The sequence below is a fragment of the Odocoileus virginianus genome, chromosome 11, assembly GCF_023699985.2.
Source record: "Odocoileus virginianus isolate 20LAN1187 ecotype Illinois chromosome 11, Ovbor_1.2, whole genome shotgun sequence".
Lineage (NCBI taxonomy): Eukaryota > Metazoa > Chordata > Mammalia > Artiodactyla > Cervidae > Odocoileus > Odocoileus virginianus.
In genome coordinates this window covers 4,963,535-4,989,637 of record NC_069684.1, presented here as the reverse complement: position 1 = coordinate 4,989,637, position 26,103 = coordinate 4,963,535, and the positions used below count along the sequence as shown (strand labels likewise).

The 26,103-nt window shown below is 40.1% G+C and overlaps 1 protein-coding gene across 3 annotated transcripts in view; it reads right to left on the bottom strand.

Annotated features, from left to right (window-relative positions):
• Nucleotides 1-25,559, bottom strand: part of LOC110148104 (membrane cofactor protein-like) — a 32,404-nt gene extending 6,845 nt beyond the window's left edge. For all 3 annotated transcript variants that reach the window (XM_020910004.2, XM_070473855.1, XM_070473854.1), the window contains exons 1-5: nt 25,376-25,559; nt 19,747-19,935; nt 19,311-19,413; nt 6,076-6,161; nt 3,285-3,479 (exon numbers count right to left, since the gene is read on the bottom strand). In XM_020910004.2, the coding sequence (XP_020765663.2) occupies nt 3,285-3,479; nt 6,076-6,161; nt 19,311-19,413; nt 19,747-19,935; nt 25,376-25,418 (616 nt within the window). In that variant the 5' untranslated portion in view covers nt 25,419-25,559. The remainder of the gene's footprint in view (nt 1-3,284; nt 3,480-6,075; nt 6,162-19,310; nt 19,414-19,746; nt 19,936-25,375) is intronic.
• Between the last annotated feature and the right edge of the window lie 544 nt (nt 25,560-26,103).

The following is a 26,103-nucleotide window of genomic DNA, read 5'->3' as shown; positions in this document are numbered from 1 at the left end:
ACTGGTTCAAAATTGGGAATGGAGTATGTCAAGGCTGTATTTTGTCACCCTGATTATATAATTTATATGCAGGCTACATCATGTGAAATACTGGGCTGGATGAAATATTAATAACCTCAGACATGCAGATGACACCACCTAATGGCAGAAAGCTAAGAGGAACCAAAGAGCCACTTGATGAAGGTGGAAAGAGGAGAGTGAAAATGTTGGCTTAAAACTCAACATTCAAAACAAGAAATTATGGCATCTGGTCCCATCACTTCATGGCAAATAGGGAAAAAATAGAAACAGTGACAGACTTTATTTCCTTTGGGCTCCGAAATTACTGTGGATGGTGGTTGCAGCTATGAAATTAAAAGATGATTGCTCCTTAGAAGAAAAGGTATGGCCAACCTAGACAGCATATTAAAAAGCAGAGACATCACTTTACCAACAATGGTCCGTCTAGTCAAAGCTATGGTTTTTCCAGTAGTCATGTGTGGATGTCAGAGTTGGACCATAAAGAAGGCTGAGTGCCACAGAATTGATGCTTTCAAACTGTGATGCTGGAGAAGACTCTTGAGAGTCCCTTGGACAGCAAGGAGATCAAACCAATCAATCCTAAAGGAAATCAACTCTGAATATTCATTGGAAGGACTGATACTAAAGCTGAAGCTCCAATATTTTGGCCACCTGATGTGAAGAGCCAACTCACTAAAAAAGACCCTGATGCTGGGAAAGACTGAAGGCAGGAGGGGAAGGGGATGACAGAGGGTGAAATGGTAGGATGGCATCATCAACTCAATGGACATGAGTTTGAGCAAGCTCTGGGAGATAGTGAAGGACAGGAAATCTGAGTGTGCTGGAGTTCATGCTGTTGCAGAGTCAGACACGACTTAGTGACTAAACAGTAAGATATGGAAGCCACCTAAGGGTAGTAATGGGTGAAAAAGATGTGGTATGTATACAATGAAATATTACCCAGTCACAAAAAGAATGAAATCTTTCCGTTTATGACAGCATTGATGGACCTAGAGGGTATTATGCAAAGTAAAATGTCAGTCAGAGAAAGACAAATACCATATGATTTCATTTATATGTGGGATCTACAAAATAAAACAAATGGGCTAATAAAACAGAACTAGATTCATGGATACAGAGAACAAGTGATTGACTGAGAGGAGGTGGTTGGGAGGATGCACAACATAAAAGAAGTGGATTAAAAGGCACAGACTTCCAGTTATCAAGTAGATAAGCCATGAGGCTATGACATACACAATAGACAATATAGTCAATAGTTCTGTACTTACTCTAAATGGTGACAGATGGGAACAAGACATCCTGGTGATCAACTTGCTTTGATCTTGTAAATGTCGAATTGCTATCTTGTACACCATCTGGTCTTGGCATCAGAGAAATGCTGTCCTCATGAAATGAGTTGAGGATTTCCTCCTTTTGTATTTTCTTAAGGCTTTGTGTAGAGCTGCTCTCATCTATTCCTTAAATGTTTGGTAGAATTCCCCAGTGAGGACACAGGGTTGATAGTACTCTTTGTGAGAAGGTTTAAGCTGTCAAATTTATAGGCACACAGTGTTTTGTTTTCTTCCTTATTATTCTTCAAACGTCTGTAGGGTATTTTGCGCTGTTCTCCTTTTCACCCTTGTAACTGGTGATTTGTATCTTTTTTCCTGTCAGACTGTCTGTAAGTTTATCTGTTTCATCTATTTTCTCTAGGAACCAGGCTGATTTCTTTGATTATCCCTGTTTTGTGTCTCTTCTCAATTTCATGGATTTCTAACTATTATTTCCTTGTGTTTTCTTGCTTTGGGTTTAATTTGCTCTTCTTTTTTAGTTTCTTAGGGTAGAACTTAGATGATTGATCTGAGACTTTTCTGTTTTTCTAACATAAGTATTTCACACTAAAAATACCTTTCTGAGCAATACTTTTGCTGTATCCCACATCTTTTGATATATTGATCTGCTGTGTTCTAATTTTATTTGATTCAAAACACTTCTTAACTGTTCTTTTGACTGCTTCTTTGACTCATGGGTTCCTTAGCAGTGTCTTGCATACTTTTCAAATATTTGGGAATTATACATATAACTTGTTTTGATTTCTGCATTCATTATATTGTGATCAGGTACTATACAGGTAAAAGTTTCAATATTTTAGAAATAAATGTGTTAAAAAATAAAGTGTGATATTAGAGAATGTCCCATGTACATTTGGAAAGAATAAATATTTTGCTATCATTCAGTATCTCCTTCAAGAATCACATATCCTCCTGTGTCTCCCTGCTTTCAGTTAAGGTGAAGTCATCAATCACTGTTGTTGAAACAAATTGTTTCCAGAAGTTAACAATGTTATCAGTGAGTGGGTTAGTCTTTCTTTTTCTGTGTGTGATTCACTATTTTTTATTATTGTAGCTGAAATACAATATTGTATTAATTTCTGGTATATAACATAGTGATTTGATATTTTTATTCATTATGCGAGTTACCCTCTGTCACCATGGAAAACTCTTAAAATATTATTGACTCTATTTCCTATGCATATATTATATTCCTGTGACTTATTTATAACTGGAGGTCTGCACCTTGCTAATTCCCTCACCATTTGTCTGTCCTCCCTCGTCCCTCCGCTCTGGCAACTGTCAGTTTGCTCTCTGTATTTATGAGTCTGTTTCTGTTTTGTTTGTTCCTTTGTTTTGCTTCTTAGATTGCACATATAAATGAAATCATAAGGTATTTGCTTTTCTCTAACTTAGTTCACTTAGCATAGCACCTTCTATGTCTATAGTATTGCCACAAACGGCAAGATTTCACTTTTTTATGGCTGAGTAACATTCCATCACACACATACACTGTACCACACCACATCTTCTTTATCCATTCATATATTGATGGATACTTAGTGGGTTAGTCTTTTAATATTCCTGTAGCCAGAACTGTCAGAGATCTTGTAATACAAGATAAAATTTTCTTATTTCTTAAGCCAGGGTGTGTTGAGTTTTCTGGTGCTTTCAAACAAACAGGAAAACCAAAAAGTTCTAGCTCATGCATATACACAGTAACTCATGATGTATAAATTGGAATGCCAAGGACATGTGGAGTGACTGGTGGGGAACTCTACAACTAGAATTATCTTTTAATTTGATTTGACCAATATTTAATTGAATTAGAAGTCAATTTAGCAAGAGGAGTAACTATTTATGACTGTTTTGTTTACTTGTAGGTAAAACTATTTATGAAGTGCTTCCATGGTATTTGCAGACTCAGGAGGAAATAAATGGAAATATTATTACCTTTACACTCCGGAGGGTCACTGCTCCATCTGTCATGATCGACACAAACAAGCCTGCTCTCTCCAACAAGAGAATATTCATCTGGTCCATTTGAAGGATCACACATATAAGTTACTATTTCATTATATTGATATTCATCTTTGTAAATGGTAAATCTTCCATTTTTTATATTTCCAGGTGTGGAACACAAGATCTCTTTAAAGCGGGGAAAAGGACATGAAGCAAAGATAAAATAGTAAGACAGCATTAGCAAAGCCCTATGAACTTCCTTCAAATAATTCATAACATATGATTAATATAAGCTAGCTGTGACTCCAATACCCAATTAGAAGAAAGTCTCTATGTCAAAATGTATTATCTCAAATTCAAACCATTAATTTAGAAGTTAACTTTTAGAATAAAGCTTATTTTCTGAAATATGATATACATATATTTATCTGCAAGGCCATTCTAAGTTTTGTTTCATCATCATAAAAGAGGCTGACAATTTAATGCTAAAATGTACTTGTGATTAAAAATAAAACTCTATGCTGAGAAAATCCTTTATGATTTATAAATATCTCCACTAACAAATTGATTGTTAACATTGATATTGAGTATTACTGTCATTTTTCAATTTCATCCCTATGAGAGTATGTTTGAATTTTTCAGAGGCTACAAACGGTGTGATTTTGCAATAGGCTGAATCCAAAAGTCTTCCTTTAAGCCAGATATTAAAGTAATTTGCAGACTTCCTTGGTGGTACAGTGGATAGGAATCCATATGTCAGTGCAGAGGACATAGGTTTGATCCCTGGTCTGGGCAGATTCCACATGGTGTGGGAAGCTAAACTTGTGGGCCACAACTACTGAAGCCAGAGCTTTCCAGGACCTGCAAACTGCAACTAATGAGCGTCTGTGCTGCAGCTACTGAAGTCCTGCGTCGAGAGCCTGAGCTCTGCAACAAGAGAAGTCACCACAATGAGAGGCCTGTGCACGAAAAGACTAGCCTCCAGGATTCTCGCCTAGAGAATCCTGTGGACAGAGGAGCCTGGTGGGCTGCTGTCCGCAGGGTCGCACAGAGACAGACACGGCTGAAGCACTTAGCATGTATGCATGCATTGGAGAAGGAAATGGCAACCCACTCCAGTACTGTTGCCTGGAGGATCCCAGGGACAGAGGAGCCTGGTGGGCTGCCGTCTATGGGGTTGCACAGAGTCGGACACGACTGAGCGACTTAGCAGCAGCAGCGGCGGCAGATCACAGGAAAACATGTGCAAAGTCACCAGTTATTACAGAAATTCAAATCAAAAAGACAATGACATATCACCTCACACTGGTCAGAATGGCTAGCACCAAAAGAGTCCACAAACAACAAATGCTGGAGAGGGTGTGGAGAGAAGAAAGCCCTCCTGCACTGTCGGTAGGAATGTAAATTGGCACAGCCACTATGGAGGACAGTACCGAGGTTCCTTAAAAAACTACAAATAGAGCCACCATATGACCTTGCAATCCCACTATTGGGCATATATCTAGAGCAAAACATGGCTCGAAAAGATACATTCACCCCAATGTTCATTGCAGCACCGTCTACACTGGCCAAGACATGGAGACAACCTAAATGTCTATGGACAGAGGAATGGATAAAGGAGAGGTGGCATATACACACATATACACACAATATATATACACAGCCATTAAAGAAAATGAAATAAGGCCATTTGCAGCAAAATACAGATGGGCCTAGAGAGCGTGATCTTGAGTGCAACAAGTCAGACAGAGAAAGAGAAACATCATATGGCATCCCTTGTATGTGGAAACTAAAAAGAAATGATACAAATGAACTTACTTAGAAAACAGAAAGAGACTCACAGACTTAGAAAACAAACTCAGGGCCCAGCCAAGGGGAAGGGCTAGTTAAGGACTTTGAAAAGGTCATGTACACAGTGCTACATTTAAGGTGGAAAACCAACAAAAACCTATTGTATAGCACATGGAACTCTGCTCAATGTTATGTGCCAACCTGGATGGGAGGGGGAAGAATAGATACATGTATATGTACAGCTGAATTCCTTCACTGTTCACTGAAACTATCACAAAATTATTAATCAACTATACTCCAATACGAAATGATTTTGGTGTAAAAATAAATAAATTAATTAAATAAATAAAAAGAGTAGCCTCTTGCTCACAGTAACTAGGGAATGCCTGTGCATAGTAACAAAGACCCAGCATAACAAAAAATAAATTAATTAACTTTAAAAAATTGAAAAGTGTGCATGGGATCTAGAAAAAGATTAAGTAATATGGAAAAAGGTAAAACAGTACCACAATTCTCACTATTTATTTTAAAATTTTTTGATTTTTCATAAAAATTTGTTGCATATATTTACATGTATTGAACTTACTCTTCTTAAAAATGAATTAATAATTATTTAAAAAATTTTCAGCTTTAATTCCAATATAATAAATACCAATAGACATAACCCATATAAAGAAAAGCTCTTGGATGTCTACTTTAGTTTAAAAGAATAAATGGGTCCTTGCATAAAAAGGGCTTCCCTTGAGGTTCAACTAGTAAAGAATCTGCCGGTGATACGGTACACCTCGGTTCAATCCCTGGGTTGGGAAGATCCTCTGGAGAAGGAAAAGGATACCCACTCCAGTATTCTGGCCTAGAGAATTCCATGGACTGTATAGTCCGTGAAGTCGCAAAGAGTCAGACACGATTGAGTGCCTTCACTCACTCACAGTCACCACATCAAAAAGTTTGAGAACTGCTGCTCTAGATTCTAAAGAGGGGATATACTTACTTTCACATGTTGGGGAATTATCATTCCAGTTCACATTGTTTTCAGAAATTTCACAATGTAGAATTCTTGCTCCAATCAGATAAAAACTAAATGAGAAAAGAAAAGTTACTATGTTCTTTAGCAATTAGAAGATGTGGATAACAATGAAAAAAAATATTTATAGAGTTGTCTTTCTATACTATAGTAAATTGAGGAAGAAGTTTCTTAAAATACCATGGATATGCTAAATCTGGAACTCAATTGAATAGAGAGTTCTGCATGTGGACCCACTTTGGCCTACAGTAAAATGTATAAATTACTGTCACGCTCGACAGTGTAGCCCGTCTGCTGCCCCTGGCACGTGTATCACACACTGACTTCTACTCTTTGCTCACACCATTTTGCTCAGTAAGGACTAAGCAGAGAGATCAGGGCCCTAGAACTTGCCTGCCTGGATTCAAGTTCCAGCTCCATGACTGCCTTGAGCTTGAGAAATCCCTTAATGCTTCCTTGATGCTTTCCCTACACAACTCATGGGATTGTTCTTAGGATTGGATGAGTTAGCCTCTGGCACATACTGAGTACTAGGCAAGTTTTAACTCTTATTAATATTTTTTAGATCAGAATACACACCCACCTTATTTTATTGCTCTTAAACTTTTTGAGATTTTAACAAACTGAAGGTGCGTGGCAACCGTGCATCAAGCAAGTTTATTTGGGCCATTTTCTCAACAATGCTTGCTCAGTTTGTTTCTCTTGTCACATTTTGGTAAATATCACATATTCCAAACTTTATAACTATCATTATATTTGTTGTGGTCATCTGTGATCAATGCTATTGAATGTTACTACTCTGACTTACAGCAGGCTCAGATTTGGCAATATGCTATTTTAAAGTTAATGTATGTACACTTTTTAGATACAGTTCTACTACACTCTTAGTAGACTATGGTATATGTTGTTGCTGTTGTTTTTGTAAGCATATGTAAAAAATTCATTTGACTTGCTCTATTGTGGTGGTCTGGAACTGAACCTGCAACATCTCCAAGGTATGTCTTCACCTTCCTAGGATTATGGGCTCCTCTGGTGGCTCAAGGGTAAAGAATTTGCCTGCAGTGCAGGAGACCCAGGTTTGATCCCTGGGTTGGGAAGATCCCTTGGAGTAGGAAATGGTAACCCACTCCAGTTTTCTTGCCTAGAGAAGTCCATGGACAAAGGAGCCCAGCAGGCTACAGTTTATAGGGTTGCAAAGACTCAGACATGACTCAGTCACTTGACTTCTTAGGAATAGCTCAGGAATACTCCTACTTGATGAAATCTCTGATGATTTAAATTCACAATACACACTCTCCTCCTTCTGGAAGTTCACTGTAATGATTGTGAGTGATTCTATCTATTTGATACTTTTTATTTACTACTATGCTTTGACCCCTCTCTGTATATGCTGTATTTCTCAAGAAGGATACAACTTCTTTAGGAAAAATCTACATATTAGAGTTTTGTCATCCCTCAAAGTATCTAGCTGAGCCTCTCTATATAAATATTCACTGAATGTTCCATTATTTTTAATTGACTACATTAAAAAATACCCTATCTGCTTCCAGCTGCCTTTTCCCACAAGGCTCACTCATTGATTTCAGATTGCAATGTGTATTTCTTTTTTCTTTTCCATTTTGCAATGCGTATTTCTGGGATGACAGCAATTTAAGAGGCATCAGGAATCTGTCTCCCCACCTCGATAACAACTGCATAGGTAGAATCTGCCCGATGTCACTATTTTGGAACTCTGCCTTCTGTTGATGGTTTACAGTTTCCAGGTGAAGATGTAGACAGGTAAATTGACTTGCTTTGGTCAATTTCCACTCTTGTTTAGCACAGTGGTAGCTACCCATCCTCACCCAGAGCAGTGTGGCAGGGATCTCTGCATGATCTCTGCATCAGAGCAGCTTCCAAGTTGCTTATGGGAGCCAAGGTGGTCAAAAAGGACACTGCCCTCCAAATATGAGGATCTGTGTTCTTATCACTGATTGCTGCTTCTGATCACAGATAATCAAAGAGATGGACTTCCATTCTTGTCACACCTCTCCCCATTCTTGCAAGCCCCTTCTATCCTGGATGAAGTAACTTAAAGGGGCTTAAATATTTAGTGGCCTTTGTTCTGCCTTTCATGTTTGCTTTTTCCCCTTTCAGGAGGCAGACATTCACCATCAGGACATTCAAAAGCAACTGCATATGTAGGGGAAATAAGTAAGTGATAGTGTATGCTCAGGAAGGACCTGAGACAATCTTCAGTTTATATATCAGGCTGATCTTCATCACAGAGATACAAAAAAACATTAACTCGAAAGAGCAACCCCCAGGTAACAGGGGAAATCTAATTTTCAGAATTACCAAAGTATTAGATTCAAGTGTTTTTTGTTCAGTAAGAAAATCACAACACATACAAAGAAACAGGGATGCGAGCCATTCAAAGGAAGAAATAAAGGAAATTGTCTTTGAAAGAGAACTGATGGCAGACGAACTAGACAAAGACTAAAATAACTGTCTTATGAAGGCATTTGCAGTGGTAAATCAATTAATGTCAGTTCTGCTGTCTGATTTTTCTTCAATGAGGGGGCTAAGTGGGAGACATAGTGCTGCAGATCTTTATGAACACCCTGCAAATAAGAACATCACTCTCAGGGTCAAGTTCAATGTCACCATTGAGAATATCAAAGCTAAAATCCAAGAAAAGGAAGACATCCTGTTTGCCTAACAGTTTTGAATTTTGGGGGCAAATGGCTGGAGGGTGACCACACACTCCCAGACCGCAAATTCAAGAAAGGATTCAACCTCACTTGGTGCTTTGCCTGTGGGGTGGCATCACCGGGGCTTCCTTCCACAAGTTTGCCCCAAAATACACCGCCAGTAAACGACCTCTCACAAGTATTTGCTCACTTCGATCTCAGTGCTGCCGACTGCCACAAGAAGAAATGTGTCCACACTGGCAACCTGCACCTCCAGAAGAACATTAAATGATTCCCATACTTTGGTGCCTCTTTGCTGGCAGGGAGGTCTCTCCCTGGGGTCTCTTCCAGGACCCCAAGGTCCTGGGCCCCCAATAAAATTTGACAGAAAAAAATGACTGCCTTAATGATGCTTAAAAAACTAAAGGAAGAAGTTTAGAAAATCAAGAAAAGATGTGTGAAATATGGAAATCTCAAACAGGAGACAGGAAAACTAGAAAGAAGCCTAAAGGAAATCCTGGAGTTGAAAAGTTGTTCCGTTGCTAAGTCAAGTCCTACTCGTTGTGACCCCCATGGGCTGCAGCACGTCAGGCTCCCCTCTTCTTTACTATCTCCTGGAGTTTGCTCAAACTCATGTCCACTGAGTCAGTGATGCCATCCAACCACCGCATCCCCTGCTGCTCCCTTCTCCTCTTGCCTTCAACTTTTCCCAGCACCGCTAGGTTCATTGCTGCATAAGGTAGACAAGATACAGTAGCTAACTATATGCCCTTCAGGAGACTAAAGAGATTAAGAACATATGGATAAACAAACACAATGGACTATAGCTCAGCCATAAAAACAGGCAAATCTTGCCATTAGCAACAACATAGGATACGCCTAGAGAATATCATGCAAAGTGAGAAAAGCAAGAAAGAGAAATATAAATATTGCATGATTTCATCTATAAGTGCAATTAAACACAAAGCAAATGAGAAACAACAAAACAGAAACACACTCCAGTCACAGAAAACAAAAATGTGGTTTCCGGAGGGAGGGGGTGGAGGGAGAAATGAATTAGGTGAGTGAAATGAAGAGGTACAAATTTCCAGTTATGAAAGAAAGAGGTTATGAGACTGAAAGTAGGAAACCAGTAATAACTGTGCAAAACCTTGTATGGTGACAGATGATAACTAGATCATGGTAATCACTTTTAAATATATAGAAATATCAATACCTATGTGATGTACCTGAAGTAATTTAATTTGTAGGTAAATTATTCTTCAATTAAAGTAAGAAACCTAATGTTACAACTTAAGAAATTAGTGAAAGAAGATTTCAACCCAAAACTACCAGAAGGAAGTAAATAATAAAGATTAAAGCAGTAAAATAGAGAAGAGAAATTAGTAAAGAACGTCAATGAAACCAAAAGTTGGTTTTCCAAAAGAGCAAAGACACTGACAAACCCTTAGTTAGATGGACTAAGAAAAAAAGAAAAATCCAAATTACCCAAATCAGAAATTAAATGGGGATATTATCACTTAGGTCTACAGAATTAAAAATATTATGAGACCTCTATGAATAATTTTATGCCAACAAATGATAGCCTAGATACAATGAACAAATCCATGTAAACACAGTATCTACCAAAACTTCATTAAAAAATTACAAAATTTGAATTGAATATGACTTGAATATGACAAAATATGAATTGAATATGAAGTGAGTAGATTGAATCAGTAACCAAAAGTCTTCCATTAAAGAAAAAGTCCTGAATCTGATGTTTTTCAACTCTTTAATTCTGCCAGATGTTTAAAAGAGAAGTTATGCCAATCCTTCTACAAGAGGGGGATTTCAAGATGGCTGAGAAGTAAAACATAGAAACCATCTTCCTCACCACAAATACACCAAAATAAATCTGCATGTGGAACAACTCCTATAGAATATCTACGGAATGCTGGCAGAGACCCCAGACTTCCAAAAAAGCAAGCTAATTTCCACAGGGTAGGGCAAAAGGAATTTAAAAAAGAAGGAGACAAAGGTATGGGGACATGTCCTGTGCCTCTGAGAGGGAGCTCTGAAGGAGGGAACGTTTCCACACACTAGGAGACCCCCTGATGGGCGGAGGTAGGGGTGAGCTTCAGAACCTCAGAGGGGAGCAGAGCAACAGGCATTTGGAAAAAGAAGTGGCAAGACTTCACCACAGACATCAGTGCTGACGGCACTCCCCAGTCTGACATTTGCTAGCTTGCCTGCCATGCCGAGCGGCGGCTGGGTGCTGAGGCTCAGGCTTTGGAGATCAGACCACAGGGAGAGGACTGGGGTCGAGTGTCATGATGAAAGCCTGAAGGGCCCAGTGCGACACAGCCGAGGGACTCCGGGAAAAGCCTGTGCCAGCCAGAGAGGTAAGAGATCGTCGCTGTGGGGGCCTTCCAGCTCTGCCTGCTTGCAGACGGCAGGACACTGCCTTCGTGAATGCCAGAGGTGAGATGCGCTGCAGTCTGTGGTCCCAGAGGTGGGCAAGCAGGCTGGCCGCCACCAAAGCAAGTGCCAGAGATAGGTGGCAAAGTGCCACGGCAGAGCCCCGCCCCAGAGGGTGGCATGAGGTCCACTGCGGCTCCCACCAAGCTGTCAGCAGGCAAAAGCCCCTGCCCGTACCTGTGCTGCTTGGCACTGCCAAGGGACCCTCGACCTGGGGCCAGTTCCCCTGGGGGAGCAGACGACCTGCCTGAGGCCGTAGGAACTCCCTACAGGTCTCTGCGGCCACAGGTTTTCCTTGCATTTCCCAACTGCGTCCACCACATCACTCCCTCTGCCCAGACTGACTATGCACGTGAGCCCTAATAAGCCGCAGCTTTTGCCTGCATTGTCTGGGCAGGGAACACACACCAGAGGAGGGTCTATAAAAAGAGATGGGGCCAAAACCAAAACTGGGCACCAGGGACTCAGAGGAAGGGGATTCCCTTGTGTAGCCCCAGCAGCAGCAGACTAAATTCCCACAATTAACTTAAGGCTGTGGACTTTGAGGGCAAGTGTAGACTCTGTAAGCAAGTAAAAGCTGGAGTAAAACCAGACCTAAATCTGAATTGACCCCACAGTGCCCACAGCAGATTCCACAGACCTTCCTAGAATTTTTGGAGGCCTTCCTGAGCAGGCAGACTTGCTGGAGATCTCTGTGTGACTTGGACATGGAGAACTGAAAGCCACAGGAAAATATTCTTCTTACTACCAATCTTTCTCTCTATATTTTTTCTTTCTTCTTTTTTGTATTGTTTTATTGTTGTCCTTTACTATTGCTTTTATTTTTCCTCTACTTAATGCTTTTTGCTTTTAAATAAATTATTTCAAATGTGTTTCCTAATTCCACAGTACTTTCTCATTATATTACAGTTTTCCTCATGTTTTTGATTTTTTATTTTTGCTAGTCTAGTTTCTGTTTGTTTTCATTTATGGATTTGTTTATGGTTTAATTGCTCTCTTCATTTTTTTGTTCCCATTTTCATTCTTTAAAAAAATACATATTTTTTTGAGTTTGTGAGTTTGATAGTATGTTATTACATGTTAAGTGCTGCTTTTGATATTTTTCTTGGGCCTTTGTTCATTATTTGTTTGTTTGAATTTTTCTTTTTCTTCTGTCTTTTTCTTTTTCTTTCTCTTCTGTGCTGTATGGCTTGTGGAATCTTGGTGCTCCAGCATTGGGGTCAGGCCTGAAACTCTGAGATAGGAGACCTGATCCATGATGTTAGACCACCAGAGAACTTCCAACCTCATGGAATATTAATTGGCAAGAACTCTCCAAAAGGCCTCTATCTCAACAGTATGACCTGGCCTGACACAAAGGCCAGCAAGTTCCAGTGCTGGACACTTCATACCAAACAATTAGCAAAACAGAAATAGGACCCTACCCATTAGCAGACAGTCTGCTCAAAGCCATACCAATGTTTACAGACATCTCAAAATACACTACTGGGTGTATAGCACTGCCCTTTAGAGACAGGATCCACCTCCAACCACCATAACAGGCACGAGCACTCCCTACCAGGAAAGCAACCCCACCCATGGGGGACAGACACCACAACTAAGAGAAACCACATCCTTGCAACCTGTGAAAAGTAGACCCAAGCACAGTAAATTAAACAAACTAAAAAGACAAAGAAACATGTAGCACATCAAAGAGCCGGGTAAGAACTCACAAGACCAAACAAATGAAGAGAAAATATGCAGTCTACCTGAAAAAGTTTAGAGTAATGATAGTAAAGATGACCCAAAGTCTCAGAAATAAAGTGGAGGCACAGAGAGATAGAATGGAGGCATGGATAGAGAAGATACAAGAAATGTTTAATAAGGACTTGGAAGATGCAACGAGCAAGGCAATAACAGAAACAAAAAGTACACTAGAGGGAGCCAATAGCAAAATAACGGAGGCAAAAGAATGGTAAATAAGCTGGAAGATAGAATGGTAGAAATAACTGAAGCAGAGAATAAAGAAGAATGAAAGTAAGTGAGGACAGTCTCAGAGACCTCTGGGAAAACATTATGCAAACCAACATTCAAATTACAGAGGTCCCAGCAGAGAATGAGAAAAAGAAAATTATGGGAAGATATTTGAGGAGATTACAACTAAAACCTCTAACATGGGAAAGGAAATAGCCACCCAAGTCCAGGAAACCCAGAGAGTCCCATTTGGGATAAACCCAAAGAGAAACATGCCAAGACACATATTAATCAAGCTAACAAAAATTAAACATAAAGAACAGATATTGAAAGCAGCAAGGGAAAAGCAACAAATAACATACAAGGGAATCTCCATGAAATTAACACCTGGATCTTTCAGGAGAAACTCTTCAGGCCAGAAGAAAGCAGCAGGATATACTTAAAGTGATAAAAGGGAAAAACCTACAACTAAAATTACTCTACTCAGCAAGGATCTCATTCAGATTCAATGGAGAAATGACAAGTTTACAGATGAGCAAAAGTTAAGAGAATTCAGAACCACAAAACTACCTTTGTAACAAATGTTAAAGGAATTTTTCTAGACATGAAACAAAATATAAAGACCTAAAAAAGGTGAAGCAATAAAGTAAATGGTAATAGGATCATACATATCAATAATTACCTAAATGTATGTATCCAACCAAAAGACAGAGATTGGCTGAATGGGTACAAAAACAATACCCTTATATATGCTATCTATAAGAGACTCACTCTAGACCTAGGGACAAATATAGACTGAAAGTGAGGGGCTGGAAAAAGATATTCCAGGCAAATAGAAATCAAAAGAAAATTGGAGCAGTAATACCCACATCAGATAAACTAGATAGACCAAATTAAAGACTGTTACAGAGACAAGGAAGAACGCTATATAATGACCAAGGGATCAGTCGAAGAATATACAACAATTACAAATACATATGCACTGATCATAGGAGCACCTCAATACATAAGGCAAATGCTAACAGCTATGAAAGCGGAAATTGATGGTAACACAACAATAATGGGAGTCTTTAACAATGCTCTCACGTCAATGGACAGGTCATCCAGACAAAAAACTAAAACTAATAAGGAAATATGAGCCTTAAACCACACACTGAACCAAATGGAGCTAACTGATATCTACAGACATTCCATCCAAAAGCAGCAGAATTCACTTTTTTCTCAAATGCAAATGAAATATTCTCCAGGATATTTCACATCTGAGGTCAGAAATCAAGGCCTGGTAAATTTAAGAAAATTAAAATTGCATCAAGTATTTTTTGTGACCACAGTGGTATAAGATTATTTATCAACTGTAGGAAAAAAATTAAAAAAACACAAATACATGGAGATTAAAAATATGCTTCTAAATAACCAAGAGGTCACTGAAGAATTCAAAGAAAATATAGAAACAAATGACAATGAAAACACAAAAATTGAAAACCTATGGGATTCGGCAAAAATAGTGCTAAGAGGGAAGCTTATAGCAATACAAGCCTACCTCAAGAAACAACAGAAACATCAAATAAACAGCTTAACCTTACACATAAAGTAACTAGACAAAGAAGAAAAAAAAAACCAATAATTAGTATAAGGAAAGAAATCATAAAGAGCAGAGCAGATATAATTTAAAAAGAAATGAAGGAAACAATAAAAAAGATTAATAAAACTAAAAACTGGTTCTTTTAGAAGATAAAATTGACAAACCATTAGCTAGATTCATCAAGAAAAAAAAAGAAGATTCAAATCAATAAAATTAGAAATGAAAAAGGAGAAGTTACAACAGAAGATGCCGAAATACAAAGGACAATAAGAGAATACTATGAGCAACTCTATGCTGATAAAATGGACAACTTGGAAGGAATGCAAAAATTTTTTGAAAGGTACACTCTCCTAAGACTGAACCAGAAAAAAAGAGAAAATATGAACAGACCAATTACGAGTACTAAAATTGAAAGTTGATTAAAAAATTCCCAGCAAATAAAAGTCCAGACAAGATGGCTTCACAGGTGAATACTATTAAACATTTAAAGATGAGTTAACATTCTCAAACTATTCCAAAAATTTAGGAGGGAAGAACACTCCTAAACTCATTCTATGAGGCCATCATCATGCTGATAAAAAGCCAGACAAAGATACCACATAAAAGAAAATTATAGGCACTATTACTGAAGAACATAGATGCAAAAATCTTCAACAAAATACTAGCAATTCAAATTGAACAATACATTAAAATGTACCTCCATCATTATCAAGTGGGCTTTATCCTAGGAATGCGAGGATTTTTCAATATCCACAAATCAATTGGTGTGATACACCATGTGAACAAATTAAAGAATAAAAGCCATATGATCACCTCAATATATGCAGAAAGAGGTTTGACAGAATTCAACACCCATTTACAAAAACTTTCCAGAAAGTGGTCATAGAGGGAACCAACCTCAACACGATAAAGGCCATATATGAGAAACTCACAGCAAACATTTTTCTCAGTTGTGAAACATTGAAAGCATTTCCTCTAAGATCAGGAAGAAGACAATGGTGCACACTCTCACCATTATCATTCAATATAGTTTTGGAAATCCTAGCCATGGCAATCAGAGAAGAAAAAGAAATATTGAATCCAGAATTGGAAAAGAAGAAGAAAACTTGCACTGTTTGCAGATGACATGATACCATACATAAAAACCCTAAAGTTATCACCATAAAATTACTAGAGCTAATCAATGAATTTATTAAAGTTACAGGATGAAAAAATTAATGGAGAGAAATCCCTTGCATTCCTATATACTAACAGTGAAAAATCAGAAAGAGAAATTAAGAAAACAATCCCATTCACCACTGCAACAAAAGCAATAAAATAAGGAATTTACCTACCTAAAGAGTCAAAACATCTGTATGTAGAAAACTACAAGAGAGAAATCCATGATGACCATAATAGATGGAGAAATATACCATGTTCTTGAATTGGAATAATCAATATTTTCAGAATGACTATACTACTCAAAGCAATCTACAGAGTCAATGCAATTCATATCAAACTAATAATGGCATTTTTCACAGAAGTAGAACAAAAATTTCACTATTTGTATGGAAGTACAAAAAATCCCAAATGGCCAGAGAAATCTTGAGAAAGAAAAATAGAACTGGAGGAATCAACCTTCCTGACTTCAGACTATGCTGCTGCTACTGCTGCTGAGTCGCTTCAGTCGTGTCCGACTCTGTGCGACCCCATAGACGGCAGCCCACCAGGCTCCCCCGTCCCTGGGATTCTCCAGGCAAGAACACTGGAGTGGGTTGCCACTTCCTTCTCCAATGCATGAAAGTGAAAGCGAAGTCACTCAATCATGTCCGACGCTTTGCAATTCCATGGACTGCAGCCTACCAGGCTCCTCCGTCCATGGGATTTTCCAGGCAAGAGTACTGGAGTGGGGTGCCGTTGCCTTCTCCATCAGACTATGCTACAAAGCTACAGTCATCAGGACAGTATATGGTACTGGCACAAAAACAAAAATATAAACAAACAGAACAATATAGAAAGCCCAGGAATAAACCCACATGGCCATGGGTACCTTATCTTTGACAAAGGTGGCAAGAATATACAATGGAGAAAAAGACAGTCTCTTCAATAAGTGGTGCTGGGGAAAACGGACAGCTATATGTAAAAGAATGAAATTAGAACACTTCCTAAAACCATACAAAAAAATATACTCACAATGGATTAAAGACTTAAATATAAGGCCAGACACTGTAAGCTGTTTGAGGAAAATACAGGAAATATACTCTTTGACATAAATCACAGAAAGATCCTCTTTGACCCACCTCCTAGAGCAATGGAAATAAAAACAAAAATAAACAAATGGGACCTAACTAAACATCAAAGCTTTTTTTTTTTTTTTGCACAAATAAGGAAACAATAAACAGGATGAAAAGACAACGCTCAGAATGAGAGAAAATAATTGCAAATGAAATACCTGATGAAGGATTAATCTCCAGAATATATAAACAGGTCACACAGCTCAATCTTAGAAAAACAAAAGGCCCAATCAAAAATGGGCACAAGACCTAAACAGACATTTCTCCAAAGAAGACAGATTGCCAATAAATACATGAAGAAATGCTCAACATCCCTTATTATTAGAGAGATGCAACCAAAGTTACAATCAGGTATCACCTGACAACGATCAAAATGGCTATCATCAAAAAACTACAAACAATAAATGCTGGGCAGGATGTGGAGAAAAGGGAACCCTCTTGCATTGTTGGTGAGTATGTAAATGATACAGCAACTATGGAAAGCAGTATGAAGATTCTTTAACAAATTAGGAATAAATCTTCCATATGACCTAGCAATCTCACTGCTGAGCACACGCCTTGAGAGAACACAATTCAAAAGACACATGTACCCAATGTTCACTGAGGCACTATTTACATTAGCCAGGACATGGAAGCAACCTAGATGCCTATCGAGAGAGAAATGGATAAAGAAGATGTAGAACATATACACAATGGAATATTACTCAGCCCATAAAAAAGGGAAAAAATGTAAGTCAATTCTAGTGAGGTGGATGAACTTAGAGCCTGTTATACAGAGTGAAGTAAGTCAGAAAAAAAATCTCATATTATACACATATATCTGGAATCTAGAAAAGTAGTACTGCTGAATCTCTTTGCAGTGAAGGAATGGAGACCCTGACTTAGAGGATGGCCTTTTGGTCACTGTGGGGGAAGAAGAGAGTGAGATGAACTGAGAAAGGAGCCTTGACATATATGCCCTGTCATATGCAAAACAGACAGCTAGTGGGAAGCTGCTATCTCTCACAAGGAGCCCAGCCTGGTATTCTGTGAAACCCTAGAGGGGTGGGATGACAGGAACCAGGGAGGCTCAAGAGGGAGGGAATGAACATCTAATTATGGCTGATTTGCCTTGCTGTACGGTAGAAACCAATACAGCATGGCAAAGCAATTCGGTTCCGTCACTCTGTCACGTCCGACTCTGCGTCCCCGTGGACCGCAGCACACCAGACTGCCCTGTCCATCACCATCTCCCAGAGCTTGCTCAAACTCATGTCCATCAAGTCAGTGATGCCAGCCAACCATCTCATCCTCTGTCGTCCCCTTCTCCTCCTGCCGTCAATCTTTCCCCACATAAGGGTCTTTTCTAATGAGTCAGTTCTTCGCATCAGCTGGCCAAAGTATTGGAGCTTCAGCATATGAATATTCCAATGAATATCCAGGACTGATTCCCTTTAGGGTGGACTAGTTGGATCTCCTTGGGACTCCAAGTCTCCTTGGGACTTCTGATAGTCTCCAAGGGACTATCAGGAGTCTTCTCCAACACCACAATTCAAAAGTATCAATTAAAAAAAAAAAAAAAAACATCAATTCTTTGGTGCTCAGCTTTCTTTCTAGGCCAACTCTCACATCTATACATGACTACTGGAAAAACCATAGCTTTGACTAGATGGACTTTTGTCAGCAATGCAGTGTCTCTGCTTTCTAATATGCTGTCTAGATTGTCCATAGCTTTCTTTCCAAGAAGCAAGCATCCTTTAATTTCATGGCTGTAGTCACCATCTGCAGAGATCTTGGAGCCCAAGAAAATAAAGTCTGTCACTGTTTCCATTGTTTCCCCATCTATTGTTATGAAGTGATGGCACTGGATGCCATGATCTTAGGTTTTTGAATGCTGAATTTTAAGCCAGAGTTCGGTTGACAATTCTACCTCCTATTTCTAAAAGCCTTACTTCAGCTTAGAGAATTGGCAATTTTAAATAGGGTACACTTTATTGTCAAAAAATAAATTTACCATGATTACTACACTTTTAATGCATACAATAGATTTATTATTACATATCATAAATTATACAATTTTGCTTTACTTCAACTTAAATGTCTTTCTATTGCATATATTTCAAATCTTCATAAAAAATGCAAAAGTTGTTTGGCCGCAAGTATAATTTGTCACATAGAAAGCAAGATGAAATCAAGTTTATAGGAACGCTTAAGAAGAGGAGCAAAACCAAAATACAGTTAGTATCATTTAACCTTATTTTCTGTAAGTAGCATCTTACTTACCCCTGATTACAAACAAAGTGAGCCTGTGAACCAAACAGAATACTTCCATTGACGAAGTAAACTTGACCATTCATTGGATCTCCCAGATTAGGACATGATTTTCCTAAGAGAAAATATTAAAATTTGTTGGTTTACAGCAGTTTCAAAAATAGATTTAGATCAAATTCAAAATTCTACAATTCTTGTTTGAATTCATGGGGATCTTATTATTCATTTAATTATTATTTCTTTCCATATTATATGGCCAAACATGATTAATATCTACCTAGGTAACCAATTGCCAAGAAAAAAATTCTTTGGGGATTTTTTAAGCCTGAATAAATGCATTGCCATCTAAAACCCATATTCACATGAGAGAACCATTATTGCAATAGACGAATATGTGCACTAAAATGTGTGAAACTCTCCAGAGCAATACAAAAAAAGGTTTACTTACTTGTACAGGCCTCCTCGAGAGCTGACCATGTATTGTCATCCTCACAAACAGCAGATCTGGAACGAAGAGGAATTATGGGCTTGAAACCTAGGCGACAGTCATATTGTATACGTTCCCCAGGACGATACCTGGGTTTAGGCGCACCCTGGAGCCTCATAGTTTCAAACCTTGGTGGATCACCACAGGCATCTAGGAATAAAGAGAATAAGAACATGAAAATAAAATAGCTTATTTCTTTCATCAGGCAGGGACTGTGGCCTGGCATCAGGTAGGTAGTACAGAATAAATAGAAAGATTCTTGGCAAGATTTTAAATGACTGTTCTTGCTTTTACCCAAGTGGTAATTGTTGCAAAGGATGTGCCTTGCTTATTTTAAATGATAATCTATGAGCTTTTGGTTTATTGAGGATTAAGGTGAAATTTCATTCAACACTAAATTGAAGAGATAGCATCAATGTTTTTGGTTTTAAAATATGTTTATAGGTATGTGTCCTTCCCCACTTCTTTCTAAATTCATTATTTTGACATTCACCTCTCCTCTAAGAGGTCTTCTATAAGATTATGCTTCCACAGTTTGAAACACAAGCATATGATCACCTATCACTTTGGGTTCAGTTTCTTCTCAGAAGGCAAGGTCCTAGAGGGCAGGGAGCATACACCTTCTTTTTGTAGTACACTCCGTATACACTGGGTGCTCAAGACATGCTATGGCAAGAGGTAAATATCAAATAAGCCTTGTAGATATCATAGATCAAAATAAATATTGACTAAAATATTTAAAATTATGACTTCCTTTATGTGTTTTGTATTAGTGAATTGAGCATTTTGCAAATAAATGGAAACCCTTGAAATATCAAATTTTATTACTTTGAATAGCCTTAGTAAAAATTGGTTTCTTGGATGTTCCAGTAGTAATCATTTAATCTTCTTTCATTGATTAATGAATTGTGCATTCCCTTAGAAACTCCCTGCAGTAGCTCTTTGGGCTGTTTATCCAATGCATCCGGACAGTGAAGCTGCTATATTGCTATGCTTTTAGAATTTTTTTTACCTCTGTCCTTTTTTTGTGGAGGGTTCTTCCCTAGAACAGTGTTGTTCCTACTTCAGCAAGTCCTCTTCCTTTTAATTATCTGTGCTCTTGAAAATCTTATATATGTTAGAAAATAATGTAAAATATTATGGTGGAGACACATTGCCTAAAGTCCTAAAGTGCTAAAAGGAGGCAGAGGCCTTTCCTATAAGGTTATAGGACCTAAGGGGATGGGAGATAGACTATTTTGATCCCTGAGGGAACTTTTCTTTCTTATTCTTTGGGTCTAGGTCTTTAGATCGAAAGACTAGTCAAGAGAGAACTCTAAACATATGAAATGTTATCCTCCTTTTTCATCATTTTCTAAAGTCTAAACTCCTCTCTTGACATTCTGTCCAACATTCCACTACACAAAGTGCTGAAATCCACTTTTGGCAAAATGTTTTCAACATTTCCACTATTCTGGTCTTAATATATGAAATCTCCTCAATCAACTGCCCAAAACAAAAGCAACAAACAAACAAAAAAGGATGCAGTTATTAAAAACAGAGTTTAAAGATCAGTACTGAAGAGCCTCTTAAAAATAAATAAATAAAGAGCCTCTTGACGGTGAAAGAGGAGACTGAAAAAGCTGGCTTGAAACTCAGCATTCAAAAAGCCAAAATCATGGCATCAGGTCCCATCACTTCATGGCAAATAGATGTGGAAAAAGTAGAAGCAGTGACAGACTTCATTCTTTTGGGCTCCAAAATCACTGCGGACAGTGACTGCAGCCATGAAACCAAAAGATGCTTGCTCCTTGGAAGGAAAGCTATGACAAACCTAGACAACGTGTTAAAAAGTAAAGACATCACTTTGCTGATAAAGGTACGTATAGTCAAAGCTATGGTTTTTCCAGTAGTTATGTACAGATATGAGAATTGGACCATAAAGAAGGCTGAGTGCCAAAAAATTAATGCTATGGAATTGTGGTAATGGAGAAGACTCTTGCAAGTCCCTTGGACAGCAAGGATATCAAACCAATCAATCCTAATATATTCATTTGAAGGACTGGTGCTGAAGCTGAAACTCCAAAACTTTGGCCACCTGATGTGAAGAGCCAACTCATTGGAAAAGACCCTGATGCTGGGAAGGACTGAAGGCAAAAGGAGAAGTGGGGGGCAGAGAATGAGATGGTTAGGTAGTATTACCAACTCAGTGGACATAAATTTGAGCAAGCTCTGGGAGACAGTGAAGGACAGGGAAGCCTGGTTTGCTGTAGTTCGTGGGATTGCAAAGAGTCAGACACAACTTAGTGACTGAACAAGAACAACAAAAAAGTCAGGACAGCATTGAATTTTATGAATAACATTAAATATATTGAATACTCTGAGCCATACATCGTCATTTTACAGTAGGAAAAAAATGGATTAGAAATGCAATATAATTCCCATTAATAGATACATCATCCAGAGTTTCCTGGAACCAAGAGAGAAATCAAGTTAATAGCATGTCCATAATTAAATTATACAAGTGTCATTTGTTTATGTATCTGATTTCACTACCTATCTTGAAACCATATCATGAAGAAAGAATTTCTAATATGAAAAGAAATGTCAATGGGATGGTTTAATCCATTTAGCCAACGAGTATTTCTTCCCACTAACGAGCATCATGAAAGGTACACTTTCAACTATATACAGTTTGGAATGTACGCTTTGGCAACCAGTTGAATACAAGGTTTAAACATACAAGGTTTAATGATTGAGTCCAATACCATGCTTTTTAATTACCAAATTTCTTCTCTTACTCAGAATACTGAATTCTTTACTCCTGTGTGATTTTCAAACTAAACATTTCTAGTTTCAGAAAACTAGTATTATGACTAAGTTTTTTCCTAGATAATTTACAATATAATAATTATTGGGTTGCAATGCTATACGTTAACAGCAGATGCCATTATATAATATGATAGGCTGCATTCATAAAATTCCCTAGTTTTCCAGATGAGTTTCAGGAAGATGAAAGAGTCTGTACTACATATCAAGAGAACTGTTCACCTTCTGTACACTTACAAAAGTTGTGCAGAGACTCTCTACCTGCTTGCTAAATTTAAACATCACTCTGGTACTCAAGCACAAAACCAGATCCCTGCCCAGGCAGTACCTTCAGGAAAATTCTGGTCTCAGATCAAAGTGAAATCTCACTGAAACCTGACCATCCTGCCCCTTCTTTCACTGTCTACACAAACTACCTTTTAAAATGAATATAAAAAACAAAAGTTTATTGAAATTGATGTCTATGGTTGATTAACAAACTTTTTAGAAGGCTGGTACAGTGCTTGTAAGCAAGAACAATTACATTCTATAACACTGCACACCTTTTTATCAAACTTGGAAAATGTGCTACAAAATCATGGTTCCAGTCGGTGGGGAAGATGAAACTGGATGGTAGATGCATCATCAGTTGTAAAGAAAAGATACTGAATCCAAGTCTTCAGAAACAATTCATGACTATTCCTTACTTTCTGTCTGTTTGCCTTCCTTTGCAGGTAGGCTCCCAGCAGGTAGGCTGGGGTATAAAAGGCTTAATGTTTTATAAAATGCCACGTACAGTATTTTGATTAGTTAGAATTCACCCCTGTACATGGTTAACTTACTTCTTTGGAACTTTAACATGCATAAAAAGGGTTCAATTCAGTTCAGTCGCTCAGTCGTGTCCAATTCTTTGTGACCCCATGAATCGCAGCATGCCAGGCTTCCCTGTCCATCACCAACTCCCAGAGTTTACTCAAACTCATGCCCATCAAGTCGGTGATGCCATCTAGCCATCTCATCCTCTGTCACCCCCTTCTCCTCCTGCTCCCAATCCCTCCCAGCATCAGGGTCTTTTCCAGAGTCAACTCTTCGCATGAAGTGGCCAAAGTATTGGAGTTTCAGCTTCAGCATCAGTCCTTCCAATGGACACCCAGGACTGATCTCCTTTAGGATGGACTGGTTGTATCTCCTTGCAGTCCAAGGGACTCTCAAGAGTCTTCTCCAACACCATAGTTCAAAAGCATCAATTTTTCGGTGCTCAGCTTTCTTCAACAGTCCAACTCTCACATCCATACATGACCACTGGAAAAACCATAGCCTTGACCAGACGGACCTTTGTTGGCAAAGTAATGTCTCTGCTTTTTAATATGCTATCTAGGTTGGTCATAACTTTCCTTCCAAGGAGTAAGCATCTTTTAATTTCATGGCTGCAGGCACCATCCACAGTGATTTTGGAGTCCAAAAAAATAAAGTCTGACACTGTTTCCACTGTCTCCTCATCTATTTCCCATGAGGTGATGGGACCAGACGCCATGATATTAGTTTTCTGAATGTTAAGCTTTAAGCCAACTTTTTCACTCTCCTCTTTCACTTGCATCAAGAGGCTTTTTAGTTCCACAAAAAGGGTAACTAGGTGCAATAAGGCAAGAAGAGAATGATTCAACCTGTTAGAAATTAAAAGATTTTTTTCCCCAGCAGGTGGCACTACAGCACAAGTCTTTGGTTTCTTCTGCGCTGCCTCTGGCAATATCTGCAAACGGGCATTTTCACCTTCCACTGCCTCCTTCACAGGTCTTGCCCTGTGGCCACCTTATTACTTTTTATACCTCTTGGGTGTTGGTACCTTGCTGCTGCCAGCGTCAATGGCATCACCACGTGGGGCACAAGGATGGTGACTTCTGCTGCCCCCAGGATCCTGAGTTACAGCCTCCACCACCAAAGAGGAACTGGGAGGGTGGGGGGAGTGGGTGGGGGAAATGGGTGGGGCCCCACCCAGCCCCTGGTCTTACCTGACCTCCAAATGAACTTCCCAGCCCCACACAAAGCAAGCAGTAGCTTCCTGGGCCCACACTTGGCACCACCGGGTGGCACTTCTACAAAGTACACACTAGGGAACACTCTGTGTGGGCTCCCCTAGCCCAGCCAAGCCCCAGGGGCACATAACACCCCTACTACCAAGTTATCAAACTGCCTAGAGAATATAGGGTAAACGTCCCCACAGGCACAACAGCAGCCTAACTACATCCCCAGGCACCTGGGAACTCACGAGCAAACCGTCACCACCAGCATCAGATCAGCAGTCTGTGGTTCATTTGGTCACCTGATGAGATTGAAGGCAGGAGGAGAGGGGGACGGCAGAGGACGAGATGGTTGAATGGCATCACCGATTCAATGGACATGAGTCTGAGCAAACTCCAGGAGATGGTGAAGGACAGGGAAGCCTGGTTTGCTGCAGTCGCTGGGTTTGCAAAGAGTCAGATAGGACTAGCGACTGAACACCACCAGCCTGGCCCTTGGTAAGCCTCAGTTTCGCCCATCACCCCGCTTCGCTGAGTGCCCCCCGCAAGCAAGACTTCTCTTCCAGAGCTATGTAGTCCCTACTCCCCTAGATCTCCACGCAGCCAGACCCGCGGACGCTCTGGTCACGCTTTCTACCCCAACTCCTTATGACCCCGGAGTGGACCCAGCCCCACGACTCTCACGAGAGACAAAAAGCAAATCTCCTCCCACCCTCGGTTCCAGTCGGCCGGCCTCGCGAGCCGCTCCGGTTCCCCACCAGCGCGCACACTCTGCAGGCTCCTACCGGAGACTGTGGGCAGCAGGAGCACGAGGACCACCAAAAGCATCCCTACGAGGCACCAGAAAAAGGGGACTCTAGGGGCGACCAGGAGGGGGCTTGCGCTATATGAAAGCCTCTGTCACTTTCGGGGAGACCGGCGGGAAAGCTGAGCTCAGACCGGCGGAGCTCTGGGCTTGGTTGCCAGACGCAACAATCCCGACTCACAAGGTGTCCGGAGCAGTAACGCGGAGGGTGTGGCTGGGCCGTTCCGGGGGCGGGGTGAGGGTCTAGCGGGACCAATGGGCGGGCTGCAAGGCGGGGCCTCGGCGCCGGGAGCGGTCCCCGGGCCCGGAGGGGCGGTCCCTATGCTGGAGGGGCGGTCCGAGTGCCCGGAGGGGCGGTCCCTGAGCCTGTGGGGCGATCCCTGAGCCTGGAGGGGCGGTCCCTGCTCCTTAGGAGGCGGTCTCTGCGCCCGGAGGGGCGGTCCCGGCGCCTGGAGGGGCGGTTCTTGAGCCTTGGGGGGCGGTCCCTGAACCTGGAGGGGCGGTCCCTGCGCCTTGGGGAGTGGTCTCTGCGCCCGAAGGGGCGGTCCCGGCGCCTGGGAGGGCGGTTCCTGCGCCGGGTAGGCGGGGGGAGGGGGGTGCGGGGCGCGGCGCTGCAGAGGGTTCCCGGTGGGTGTGGAGACGTCGGTGCGCCTCCCCCGGCACACGGAGTGTCTGGTTCCTCTGCCTGCAGACCTGAAGGAGAGCCGC